Source organism: Clarias gariepinus, chromosome 12, assembly GCF_024256425.1.
Source record: "Clarias gariepinus isolate MV-2021 ecotype Netherlands chromosome 12, CGAR_prim_01v2, whole genome shotgun sequence".
Lineage (NCBI taxonomy): Eukaryota > Metazoa > Chordata > Actinopteri > Siluriformes > Clariidae > Clarias > Clarias gariepinus.
In genome coordinates, this window is record NC_071111.1 from 17,857,340 (window position 1) to 17,872,451 (window position 15,112).

General features: G+C 36.8%; 1 protein-coding gene across 1 annotated transcript in view; it reads right to left on the reverse strand.

Annotated features, from left to right (window-relative positions):
• LOC128534183 (copine-8-like) overlaps positions 1 to 15,112 on the reverse strand; it is a 127,342-nt gene that overhangs the window by 35,991 nt on the left and 76,239 nt on the right. The window contains 5 exon segments of the mRNA XM_053508506.1: positions 1,795 to 1,870; positions 2,913 to 2,954; positions 4,968 to 5,072; positions 8,881 to 8,984; positions 9,705 to 9,768. Of these exon segments, the coding sequence (XP_053364481.1) occupies positions 1,795 to 1,870; positions 2,913 to 2,954; positions 4,968 to 5,072; positions 8,881 to 8,984; positions 9,705 to 9,768 (391 nt within the window).

Here is a 15,112-nt window from a genome sequence, read left to right on the forward strand (position 1 = left end):
TTTTCACTTCAAATAAAGGGTGTGTGTGTGAGTGAGAGCAATTGAGAGATAAAAGAAAGGCAGAGAGCAAGACTGAATGTGGATGATATGGAAATGCTCATGCAGATGCTAAAACACTAAAGCATCAATAAAGACATGCTGAAAAGCTCATCATTGATTCTCGTAATATACTTTAACACTCCAGCATGAGCGAAGTTGCTTCGATCTGAAGAGTGTGAAATCTTACATTCATTCCACCTTCCCCTTAACTCATAGCAAGCAATCACTTTCTGTCATCAGCAACACACAGGTTACATCAAATCATTAACTGACCCGTATGCCCCCCATTCTGAACAAATGGGCAAATAATATAAGAATAGATTGCATAATTTAATAAAAAATTACATTATGATATTTTAAAGGCTTGTACTGATATAAATAATTGTTTTCATTATTCAATTTAAACAAGCCACATTACTATCAATTAACAACTTAATATTGTTTAAGCTGCAGTCTTCTGTAAGTAACATTGTAAAGATGCCAGGAATTGAAGGCACAAGCAGATTCAGGTGCAGACCATTATTCTCAGAGGGATTAGAAGATATTGTAACTACAAACAGCAAATATGAAAAGAAGGCGAAGAAATATGAACATGAGCTAAGCAGGAACACAAAGTAACAACAAGTAACTATGACAACTGCAAGACAAGAACATACTCAAAAAAACAACAACATAAATATTAATGCAAAACAAGACACAAGGAAACACAAGTGCATGCAATCAGTGACATGTGATGTACAAGAGCAGATGGGTACAGGAGTCATAGTCCCACACTGCAAGACGTGACCAACACCCAGTTTAACTTAGAACTATCCAGGAGCTCCTCTGGATGTTGGGCGCTGCAAGGAGCTGACATGGCAGCCAACCTAGCACAGCACAAGCTAGAAGGCTAAGTGGCAGCCTCTCAAACAACATCCAAGCCAGAGGACAAAAAAGCACTATTAATTTAGTCACTTTATCTAATTAGCCAATCATTAGGAAGCAATCCAATGCAAAAAAAATAATAACAATCATGCATATAAGGACGAACAGATTCGAGGAGCCATCCGAATTGATCAAAAAATGTGCTCCTGTTGTGTCAAATCCACTTCGGCCTCTAATAGGAATGTGGAGGTCTTTAAGCACCATGCCATTTTGGTTGACAGCATTGCCATGGCTGTCACCACTTCTCCCTGACCCACAACCCCTATCCCAGGAGACACACACACATAGTACACACACTCTTTGAACACTAGTTAGCCTAATCTGCTGATCTTTGGACTGGGAAGGAAACCGAAGCACCCAGATGAAACCCACCAAGCAAGAAGAGAACATGCATACTCCATGCACACAAAGACAGAAATCATCTTTGGCTAGAAATCAAGCCCTGGAAGTGCAAGGCGACAGTGCTAATCACTGCCCACGCTACAATTAACATTCTTACAAATTTCCTTAATTTAATCCTTGCTCTGTTGTAACTGTTACATCATTTTATACTATAACTGTAATAAAGATTTGCACATTTAATTTCTTTTTTTATTAATATAACACAGTACATCAATAAAAAAAACTCAAATGCTATAAAAATTATATTGCACTTGGTGTATTATTTAATTCCTTTATTTCGGTCTCAAAATTAAAAACAAAAACAAAAAAAAAAAAACAGTGTGTATGTCAGCTGTCCCTTAAGGAGAATATAATTTGAGGAGAACATTTAGAGAAAGGCATGCATAAAAAAATAAAAAAATAAATTGTGAAAGCCAGCAGGTCACCCACCTCATATACATTAAACTGGGACTGGCCTCTGGACAATTCTCTGTAGCTTGTGCTAAACTCTCCAATGAAATCATGGCTAAATGTGTACACATGCATTCAGACAGCCATATGGAAATAACACACACACACGCGCACACACACACACACACACACACACACACACACACACACACACACACACACACACACGGAGAAATTCATTTTAATATAGAGTAGAATAATTTGCTAATCTCTTCCATAAAACATGCAATGAATATACAGAATTTCTTGCAGCTCAAAATAAAACAGGTTTATCATCAGTTTAGATGTCATTTAACACTTAGTTTTGTTGTTAATTTTTCTGAAAAAAACTACATGCAAAACACCATCATGTTTCATTCCTGCACTCACTAATCGACTCATTATAAAAATATGCACTAGATAAACATACTTAGTGTCTCCATTCATAGTGAAAAGGCTGACATAACCCAAATTATTACCAAATTATTTCAGTATAACATTGCAAAGAAAAATTAAAGATATCTTATATATGTCCCTGTTTGAAATCTGCATAAAAAATATCTTGCAGCTATGTACAGGGAGACAAGTAGTGTCTGTTTGTTTTTGGATAATAATGCTGCCTAATTTCTTTTTGCCTCACTTTGTAAATCAATTAGATTCCAATTGTCTCATTTAGCTCTCTACTAATGTACAAATGCTTTTTTATGTTTCATTATCTAAAATCCAGCTTCAGCCAACTGGAGATGTATATTAAACTCTTCCAAGTGGTAACTAAAGTTATGCTTTGGTTAATTAATTGTTACCATTCTGATTATGTTGAAATGTTCATATTCTATTCATATAACTAGGTGCTTTATTTCCCATTGCACAGAAATGTAAATAAATAGAAATAAATAAATGAATGAGGAAAATATTTAAAGAAATATTCCAAACCTCTACTCAAGTTTGACTCTGACAAAATAAAACAATGTAAATAAAAGTTTTTTTCTTTTTTGGGAAAAAAAATCTAAACAAACTTCCTGATATAATTGATAATTGGCCAATAAAACAGATGCATTTAAATAAATTCAATATTAAAATCTGAGTTCTAGTGACTTTGAATGGTTTCAACACTTTACCTGCCGTCTCTGTCCCAGTCGTACACTTCAATCTTGATTGTTCTAAAGAGAGAGAAAGAGAGAGAGAGAGAGAGAGAGATGTCAGCTTGACCACTGTACACTGGTCTCATTTTACACCAGCCTTTCTTTTTTTTCTACCATTTTTGCCTCAATCAGTATCTAAAGTATCTGAAGATGAAGTATCATGCTCTTAGCAAGTAAGTCATTTTCCATCGACTCTGGCTATCATCTCCTACAGCACTTTTACATTTTACTATTCACTGCATGGGCAATCATGACAAGTAACTGAGAGATACAGAGAAAGAGATATGAATCATGGTCTCATATACTACAAAAGCTAGTCATTAGCGTTAGATGAGCAGTGAATTGGTTTCTTCGGAGCCCGCGGAGAGCGGTAAGGTTTTAAGTGCTGCACAGAGCCATTTAAAAGGTAGAGCCCTTGTGTGCAAAATAGGGCTAGATTTCTTCTGGACAGCTTAACCTCCATTTATATGAATGATCTGTAAAACTGCCAGATAATAGGAGTTTAAGGATACGAAGGGGTTTGCACTCCTTGGTCAGGGTTCAGAGGCTTTTGTTCATCATAAATTTTCAGTTTTATCATTTCTTGCATCGCAAACTTAATTTAAACCCTCACTTTTATATAAATCACAGATATCACCACTCTAACTGTTAGCAGCGGCACAACAAATAAGCATGCAACACACATTTCTTGTGTCAAAATTCACAAGCACTTTGCTTTGCTGTATTCTAACAATGGCCTGTCACTAGAACTAACATGACAGCACGACATTCAGTACTTCTCTACATGAGTGCACTACAGGCTCTTATCTCCATAAACACACCCCTACGGTCCCCTAAACTTAACCATTTTAAATTACACATGAAGCAGAAGCTGTGGGCTATATGCATGCACGCACACGCACACGCACACACACACACACACACACACAAAAGCTTGGACACAAGTTCTGATTAATTTTCTACATTCCAGAATAATTATATACATTATAAAGACAAAAGGATTTGGCCAAACCTTCAATGACATTATATCCAAATACAAATATATTTCAATATTAGGTTGGTCCCCCTTTCCCAGGTATAACTGCTTTCACTCCCCCTGGAAGGCTTTCCACAAGATTTTGGAGTGTTCCTATGGCAATTTATGCCAATTAATTCTATACATCATTTTTGAGGACAGGCACTAATCTTGGACGAGAAGGCCTGGTTCGCAAACTCTGCTCCAGTTCATCCCAAAGATGCTTGATGGAGTTGAGGTCAGGATTGTGCGGGCCAGTCAAGTTTTTCCACACTGTACCGTTTCTTTATAGTCCTTGCTTTGTGCACTGGGATACGGTCATGTTTAAATAGAAAATGGCCTTCCCTAAACTGTGCCACAAAGTTGGAAGCACAGAAAAAAAAATGTGATTCATCATACTAGGTCAACTGTTGCTCTTTGGTCCAGTTCTAATGCTTGTGTGCCCAGGCACACTGGAACAACATGGGCACCCTGACTGATCTATGTCACATTTGTGACAAACTGTGATGCACTGTGTTTTGAAATCCTTCCATCAGAATGAACTTGTTAACTTTATTTAGCTATTTACAATAGCATTTTTATTGGATTAAAAACACGGGCCAGCCTCTGCTCCTGCTGGATAAATGAGCCTTTGCCGGTTTTCCTTCATTGGAGCATGTTGGTAGATCCTGACTACTGCAGACCAGGAACATCCCACAAGAGGCTTCCAAGAGTTCCTTGGGTTTGTCTAGCCTTTACAATTTGCCCGTTGTCAATGTCACCCAAATTCTCATGATTGTCCATTTCTCCTGTTTTCAACACATCAACTTTAGGGACAAAATGTTTACTTGCTGCCTAATATTCACTTTCTGCCTTCCAGGTGACAGTAGCTGTAGCGAGACAACTGATGTTGTTCACGTCACCTGTCAGTGGTCAAACTGTTATAGCTAATCGGTGAATATGTATGTGTGTGGTGTCAAGAGTAACTACAAAACTGAGACATGCCTCTGTTAAACACATTTTTGCTGAGGTCCTACCTGTCATAGTCTCCATTGCACAAGGCTCTGACGGGGATCTTGAAGGCCTGCCATACTGGGTTCAGGGTGTTCTTCACCACCTCTGTCTTATGGCAAATGGTGAATCTGTCACAAGCACAAACACCTCAGTCATACACATTATAAAGTACTGTCAAAAGGTGAAATAAATAATATTAATTTCCACATGGGTACACCAATTCCTGGCATTTACCACATACATAGACAGGCCAATTCATGGCTTAACCAATGTAACAGTGATTATAAAGCTTCCTATTTGGTGATTGTTAAGTCCATGGCTAAGTTAAAACCATTTGCAGACAAAAAAACTATTTAAAGAATTCCTGTGCATACACAATAGACATTGATGTATACATAAACTATATTCTTATTGTACAGGTTATATTAGTTCATGTAGAAGCCTAGCAATAAAAAGCATAATGTAAAGTGTGTAAAAAAGTGAGTTAGTTTCTCATGAACAATTATCTGAGCTATTTGTTCGTTGTTCAGGAATGGCATGCAAACAGTGCATGCTTTAGCAACCAAAAAGAAAATTCAAATTTTAAAATTCTAAGGTTCTATTCTATTCTAACACACGTGCGCGAGGCGAACCTTCTCGATCTTACAGCACACCACTGTCTTAATAAAAGGAATGCACCAATAGCAAAGTAATGCAGAGTGACAGTTACTTGGATTAGTTGCTGTAGTAACTAAGCAGTGCTTGGAATTAGCCTACTGTATTACATGAAAAAAAAATCAGACAAGCTTGTTGAAATTAGGCATGTGCAATTATGGCTACAAAAATAACAGTAGGTAAAATTGGCTTAAGCCCAACAAAAATAGCAATACCCTTAAAACCAAACAAAAAAAACAAAAAAATAAACAAAACAGAAAAAGCTCAAGCAAACAGGAAACACATCCAGGGAACCAAAATCCAGAATGACCACTGGCATACATGCAATGCACTAGAGAAACACTGGGGGTTTAATGAGACAAACTAAACTGAGGTTATAAATGACAGGTGAGACTCATTAAACACTACAGCCATGGGAATAGAGAACAATATAATTATAAAAAGGCAAGGGATGTTAGACACAGTTTACACAAAAAACAAAGAACATGAAAAACAGAATACTGTAGTACTAAACAATATACAGTACATACAACAAACGCATTTACTCAGGAAGATCTTGGCCACGTGCTTATTCATGCAGTTATCCAATTGGCCAATCATCTAGTAGAGGCACGTTGGATAAAATCATGCACTTTCACCTAATATGCTTTACATAAAGTTTACATTAAACATAAGGAAGAAATGTTATCTCAATGACTTGGACTATGAGAAAAAACAACAACAAAAAAGCATTAAATAATCAGCTACTGTACTTTTGCATGCAGAAAAGACTAGAGCTAAACGGTAACTGAAATGACCATTCTTTATAACCATGAGTAGCAGAAAAGCATCTAACAATGTATACGTCAGACATGTGAGTTCAGAAGGACTACAGCAGCAGATTACCACAACTGGTTCCACTTTGACATATGTCAACAATTCACAGCATGAATTAGCTACTGCCAACCCTCGAGCAATTATGTAGTACAATCAGGTTAACATGGACCACAATCTTAAAGCATTCTCCAGCACTTATAAAATCAATACCATAGAGAACTGTGACTGCGTTGACATCAATAATGGGTCCTACTCAGACTGTGTTGCATTAGCATAGCATTATGAGTAGGAATGGAGATCACCAGTCACCACGTGATACAAGATTCTAATGTTCCCTAGGTAACGATTGTACCTATAAAATTGTAAAATAAAGACAGTTTAATCCCAATTAAATATTACATTTTCTCCCAGAATGGTTAAAATTTAAAACCTTTAAAAAAGGGCAATGATTAATTCAAAGTAGCCCGACCAAGTGCAGCATTTAAACAATACAAACTAACTTCAAAGACAATTTAGCAAATAATTCACTCCTATAACATGGGATAAAAATGTCAAAATAGTTCAGAGTGTATCGCCTGTTTGATTTTAAAGAAACGGTTACGTTTTATTTTTTATCAAATGACTTCCGTCTTAAAACCTGACATGATAGTGACTAATACAAGTGGGGCCTCTAACCTGCACAATTTTTGACAAATTTGCAGTCACAGTGTTTTGAGACTGTGTAAGCGTGTACAATGAGTGGGTTAAGACTCGTTCGAGTTAGGAAAAAGGGAAAACGGTGGCTTTTAACCTGTGCAATTCATGTAATGTGCATTTCTGTTGCACTACTCAGAAGCTTCTACGCTCAGTACAGAATCTTTTATATCTGAGGCTGATCGGCTGATCACTAGTCACGACCAATCAAACTGAAAACCACTGAATTCTTGTCACAGCCGATCAACCGGTTTTTCTCTATTACAAATAGAAAAATATAACTGAATCAATCCCCCCCCCAATCTCTTTTTATTAGCACATTCTCCTTGGCCTTCAGAAACAGGACTTCAAAAACCGTCCCTACCTGCACACAACAAAGACGCAACAGTAACATCACAGCATGTGATGTTACTTATAGACATCACATGCTGCTCATGCAGCTTTTTTTCGTTACTCAGCTGCACACAACCCTCTTTTTTATCCACCCATCCCACACGAACAAGTCATAAATACCTCTTATTATCTTGTTTCAGGGCTATAGTAAAGACAGCAGCTTAGGTCAATATTCTGCAGCTATTAGGTCGAGGAAAGGCGGTATCCATCACTGTTGTGAGTTCAGCCACCTCATTTGTATGTTCTGAACTAGCAATCTGCGAATATGGATTTTTCACTGCCCACAGAGCATTTAAAGAGCATAATGACAGTGACCTTACAGTGCACTAATTGAAACACAGGAGTCATGCTTTTAGGGACAAAATGTTCCACTTTTCCAATTAGCAACAAAAAAAACAGGAATAATGAACAGTTTCTAGATGACAAATTTATTATACGTCATTTAACAAATGCCCTTATTTTGATTTTATATATATTTTCTATTGTTATCCATTTTATTCTTCATGTCCGATGTGGACAACCTTATAATCTATGTGGCAATGTACCCCAAAAATCATTCCAGTACCCCTCTGAAAATGATAACAGTCTAAGTCAACTGTGATCAGCTGCCAAAACAAAGGCTGATTGGCCGTCTTAGCCAGCTGGTAAGTGTTTATAGAACAGTGTGTAATTACATCTACTAATGGTGCATAGGTAGAGTATAGTAATGCAATTCATATGTTTTCCTAAGAAAGCTGAGAAAACAGCCTTCCACCTGGTAAAGATGGTCTACCAGTTTGACACTGTCTTTCTGTATTTTGTAGATTTTGTCAGCAGGGTAGTTGGATTATCTACAGCAGAGGAAAACCACACCAGTGCTACTCCTATCAGCTAAGAACGGGAAACTGAGGCTACAATTTTCATTGGCTCTCCAAATTTGGACAACAAAAGACTTGGAAAACATTGCTTGGTCTGATGAGTCTTGAACAACATAAACACCATGAACCCATACACCTGCTTTGTATCAACCATTTAGGCTGGTGGTTTTTTAGCATAATGGTTTGGGGATATTTTTTTGACATACCTTTGACCCCTTAGTACCCAATAAGCATTGTTTAAATCCTACAGCCTACCTAAGTCTTGTTGCTGACAATGTCTATTCCTTTAACTTTCTCCAACATGACAATGATTTGTCTGTACTCAAATGGCATCCACAGTCACCAGATCTCAATTCAAAGTGTTGTCCCTTTACTTTATACTGTCTGTGAAACGATCTGCTGCCTCTTACTTAGAGCTTAAGTAACACTGTCGTGCCACAGTATTCTCATGATTTAGTTCCTTAAATTGCATGGAAAAAGGACAATCTAACAATTTTATTTGCAAGAAAGTTAGCCAACTCACGTTCCGTCCTCGTTGCTGCGGTAAAACACAAGGAAAGGGTCAGACTTGCCAAAGAAATCCTTCTTGTCCAGTTTGTTGCCGCAAAATTGCATCATTACAGATTCCTGCAGAAAAGGGATAAAACCACTATAGCACTGGTGCAAAATAATTAAGCATTTGGCAATCGCCTCATTTTGAGCAGATGATATTGTGCGCTTGCAAAATGGTCTGGCACAGTCTTTTAGATTTGCTTGACTGAAGCCAGGTGGCAAAACTAAGGAGACAAATGAGAAATCCTTTTTGACAAGCATACATATGTGGACACAAAGACTGGCATGTGCACACACCTTCTTTACTGTCAGAGTGTCATCTGGTTACATACTGTATAGTGAATGTACTGTAAACTACAAGTATATAATCTGCACAAGTGTGTATTCATGGCACAGCTGGGATTCCTGGCCCAAAAAACCTTGGCTGTTTTGCCAGTCTGATTTGTTGTTATATGTGCAGTTTGGAGTCACTGAGACACCACGGTTCAGAGATGAGCCAATGGGAAATACTTAAACTAAATGCAGTTTCCAACACTGAGAGCACCTACAGTATAGCCAACCAGCTTTAGACAGCTTCTGTAAAGACTGTTGACTAGCATAGCTTGATTAGCACATTTGTCATTTTCCTTAGTTTGATGTTTTGCCACTTTTATTTGTTTTTGTATGTGGAGATTTGAGGCAGTGAGACGCCACTATCTAGGGATGAGTGGAAATGGAAATACTCAAAAGTGTCATTTAAAGCAACTACAGTACAAAGACTTGATATAGTGTAATTCAATACTCAGGATGACTTACTCTGCAATTGTTTAGTTCTTCAGCCTTCACAATAACGGTGCCGCATTTCTTCCCTGGAATGCCACTGTTGATGGAAAGAGAAATATGTTTGGCTTTTGGTTTAACATTTTAGCAAAAGGATTATTAATGTTTATTCAAGCAATGCTGAATAATAATTCTGGTCATTCTGCCTGGATTCTAGAAACTAGACCCCCCCCCCCCCCCCCAGAAATAATAAAAAAAAGAATAATAAAATAAAAAAATTTAACAGTTTTCCCCTCAACTGTTTTCCAAACGTTAACAACTCATGCATGGCAAGCTATGCCCTACAGGCTTATGCCCTAAGCCCTGCAAAGGCAACACAGTCCATGGTGTTTTAAACCTTTTCCTTCTGAGACTGCCTAGAAAATTTGAGAGTGAAATTTTCATTTGTGACACAGAGAGGAAACAAACATAAGCAGCAATCAACTCATTTATCTTAATTCACTTTATCCTGGCAAGGGTCATGGAGATCTGGACCTATCCTAGAAATACTGGGCACAAAGTGAAAATATACCCGCAAAACAGAAATCCCAGAGTAAAACAAAATGGAGAAAAATGCAATGCTCCACCAGGACTAATTTATAATTCATTTCTACTAAAGGGACTGTTTATATTATTTGCACTTGACCCTGACCTCTATTTAAACAAAGTGCAAGTGTTTAACTGCAACTGACAGTTAGTAACCGACAGTTAAACGGAAAGTTAGTGCATTAGGACGTACACATCAAACATACCACGTAGTTCCCTTGATCAGATGTCGGAGAGTGATTCATACTTGTGTTAGGAACTAGTTCACTTCGTAGGCATAAATAAAAGAACACTGATAGTTCAAATGCTATTCGGAATGACTTAAAAACAATCATTAAAGAGTCAAAGTATTTTTTTTTAAAATAACAATATTATCAGAAAGTTGAAGATGTGAATGTGTTTTTTGGCAGCCAGTTGCTCTCTCTGCAGTACTGCAGACCATACTGACCTACTTTCCAATCAAATTGCTTTGACAGAACTTCATATCTGTTGAAAATAGATAAACTCTATACGGTGAGTTTATTTTTTGTTAATAATAAAGAGACCATAAACATCTTAAAAGCAAGAAGATGGTTAAGAAAAGCCTATAAAAGAACATCAGTTTGGAAGGATTCTACCAACAGCTGCTGTGACCCTACAAAGTCTGTTAATCTGCAATCATTGTAATGGAAGACTTTTTTCTACACAGGCGTTAAAGTCAATCTGTAACATTTGATTGTGCAGAATAACCAAAAAACCTTTATTTCACTATATAACCACCTGTTACAGGAATGCACTTTAAAGAATGATGATCCCGGCCAAGGAATGATTCTTTTATTCAATACCTGGCTAGGGCTGTCCTTCTTCATTCAAATGCTTTACTGCGGCTAAAAGTCTATTCGCCGCACTGGGCTTGAAGTTTTCTGTAAATGTCATTTGGTGTTGGGGTGTTTTATATTTGGCTTAAACGGACCTCACAGTTCTAGTTGCCAATTCCTTTAGTTTTCTATTTTTCAGGCTTGATATGTATATGACTATTTGAATATGACTTTTTTTGAAATTATGGAATGAAAAGGTAAATTCCGATAAACCACACATACCTTAACTATTTTGGTCCTAGCTATGAACATAAAAAAGCATGTCAGTGGTGCATTTAAACTTTCAGATACTACTACATGTATGTGTATAAAAGAACTTCAAGCTTTAAAATCCACAACTAACTCCGTTCAGCACTCAGTGGGAGGTTGAGAGTTCAGCAGGAAGTCTGGTTTGACAAGTAAAGTAACAGTGCTTTTCTCCTGCTTCTCTCGATGAACACTGAGAAAACAGAATGTTGAATACCCACGCTGTCAGCTGTGCACCCTGCCTATGCTTGAGCATTGTTATACCTTCACCTTGAGTCTCAGTCTGTAACAGAACTTAACATTTATAATTTTTAATAAAGGCTGGTTGTTTTCATTAGCTGTGGCATTTAATAACCCATTTTTTTTAAACTGCAGCTGTATTTTTGCACATAATTTCCAAGATAAAAAAGACTAGGCTAAGATCCACAACAGTTTCCTTAAGCGTTTCTTCTTAGGGTTTCATATCGGAGCCGACTGCACGGACACAAATATAAAGTTTATTAAACTCTACCTCTTATACCGCTTGCTACAGAGGCACGACTGGGATTGTGTCCAATAAAATAAGAATCATTTCTTTTAAGAATGTTTACACAGTAGTAGAAAATAAGTAATAAAAAAGGGCATAACCTAAAAGGCATCTAAGCTTTCTGGTAAAACTTTATAATACATTGATTTAATTCAGTTCCTTGTCACATTTGGCACAGTGCAATAATTTCTTAATATATTTTTTCTTGTATATACATACCAGTCAGGAAGCTGGGATTAGAGCACAAGGTCTGCTAGGACACAGTGCTCCTGGAGCCGATAGGGTTTTGGGCCTTGCTCAAAAGTTCAAAAATGGCAGCTTGGTAGAGCTGATGGTCCTAAATGTACTTATGGACCTGGTTATCACCTTAATGCTGTTTTTATTCCCCAATGGCACTGGCTTATTTCAGGACTCAAATTGTGAAACAGTGCTCCTGGGATCATGGGGAATCATTTTCACACATGAACTGTCCACCACAGGCAATGCACATTGGGAAGTGAGTTACTGTCTAGATCCCAAGCAGGATACACTTGTACCGAACCCCATATTACCAGGCCATCAGATTGTTTTAACTCTCTTTTGAAAGCCCTGACATGGAACCTGTAGAACTTGAGTGAAGCTGGGCTTTCATGAAGTCACAACAGATTCAATGTACTGTGTCTTTATGGGCTCAAAGTTTAACACTCATTGGACAACAAGGTTTTAATACATTATTTTGGGTATTATATTATTATTATTATTATTATAATTATAGTAAAATTGAGTAGAGAAGTTCAAACCTCATAACCTCTTCCTTTTGTGCATTTAGCTGTGCAGTGCAGTGTAACCTTAATGGCTACATAATAAGTCTACAGAATTTTGCAGAAAATGAATGCAAGTGAAATTTATTTTTATAAACATGGTCACCCACTTCAATACTTCAGCCGCTGGAAAGGGTGAGTGATTCATCAACGATGGTGTGATACTACGTAAGTGAGGTTAGGGTAAATCGCAAAGTGTAAATATGTCGTGCAAAAATATGATTTTAAACATAATGTTATGGGCAAATAAAAACATTAATGCATGTTTTTAAAATAATTTATTATGATAATATGTATGTATTCTCTGGCAAACGAGTAAACATTTTACTTTTTTGTCTATGTATTGTATTGTGCCAAATGTTTGGACAAATGGCCCTAAGTAAATACATAATCTCTGGCAGATTTTTGTTTCATATTATTGCTATAGTATAAATTCATCCTCTCTAATGGCATTGTATTAATGCTGGCTTAATGGCATAAAAACCCTGAGCAAGTTAAACATCACAATTTATAGTATTTCTTCATTATTTTTTTCAATTATCCCTAATTTTATGATCCATGGTTAACACATAGAAGCATAAAAGGTTTAGAAGCAAACTGTAGAACTACTGCTATTTAAGGTATAAAATCAGCCTCATAAATATTCAAAATATTTAAATTGCTTGAGAAGTATTAATTCCAACAGAATACTTTAAGAAAGTGCTAGTAAAAGCAATAAATGACATTTTTTCCATTATATTCAATCTGTTTTATACACTTCAATAATTCTGTCTCACTGCATTAATATTTCAATAATCAGCTGGCAATCTGATCTGACAGATATTAGCTTTTACCTCTTTCCTCTGTACTTAAACCTTTCATATGGAAGCTCCAATCTCTAATAGAACTGGCTGTAATAAATCCTAATTACATCAGTATGCATTCCATCACCCACCAAAAAAAAGCCTACACATTAGAATAAACTGTGTAATCATGCAAAATCCCATGTCCAAGCAATGAATCAGAGATGTGCTATTCTTGGTCTGATTTCAGGAGTTTAATTAAAACCTTGCTCACTTTAATTATACAGTGAGGTCAGTTTTATTACTGGAATCTTTCTAACTCCTCTACATGGCAGTGCGCAAACTTGATGCATAAGAAACATGCGGACTGGCATGCAGAAAAAAAAATGCCTTATATATTTCGGATTTCCTCACAGTGACATTCTTACACTCTTTCCTTAAAACCTCTCACACACACCTAGTGATTGCACTCATTTGCACATCACTTAAGGAGTTACAGCGTACATACTCTGCTAGAAGGTAAAAGCAGTGGAATGTAACAATACAAAAACACGCTTAGTGTCGGTCTGTTTCATGGCAGTGAAAAGCAGGCCAACAGGTGGCAGACTAACTGTTGCACCCTGTCAGTCAAGAAAATCCGTGGAGCGTTCAACCATTCATAACCTGACCTGAAAAACAACACGAAGACAGCAAGAGGGAAAAAGCAGTGCACAGGTCTCCATGACAACCCCAACCATTAAACTGGGCAAAGAACCCCAGCAGAGATAATGAATATATTTCTGCATGAATATATTCGTGCACCGGTGCCTCCTGGACATGGGCTCATCCATATTTCACTGAGATAACTTTGTCACCTGAAAAAAGGTAAGACTCAAAGCAAGGGCTGCTGTGGGAAGACCAGACATGTGAACAACTTGTTACAAAATCTATGAATAACTTATTTTAATAATACAGTAGCGTGCCAGTGAGAGTGTAAATCACAGAAATGTGGAAGTGAAAGTGGACACCGTTCATACTATTACTAAATTACTATTGAGTTTATTCAAATTACATCCTTAAGTTATGTCATTTCTACAAATAATCCTTTTTATCTATTTTTTTCTTTTTTGAAATTTTCCATTTCAAAAATTAGAAATATAAAATTCATATGTGAAGTCCAACGTGATTATCCATATTCAGATCATTTCCAGGCTAATACACCTCTGTTACACTTGGACAGGGTCTATGAGGCACATCAAAAATTATATACTGTGCTGATTGTTAAATATGGATACTTGATTGATAGTAATGTATTACGCTGCGATGTAAAGTTTTGTTAGTTTTTTTGCACAATTAAGAATGTCTTTTTATAAACCACACAGACAAGTGAGACTACTGCAGGATATAATGTTAGACAGATACATTATACCCTACATTCTCATTTAAATCTCTAACACGAGTATGATTACTATGTATAATAATTTTAATCAGTTTTTCCTCTTCTAACAAACAATAACAAATGTCCGGAAACGTTGTTGTTCTTAGATTTTCATTATTATAATTTTAAACATTCAAAACACTACAAAAAAAGGATTTCAGGAACAGTGGTGGCTCGGGCGGTTAAGGCTTTTGGTTGCTGATCAGAGGCTCAAGGATTCAAACCCTGCCA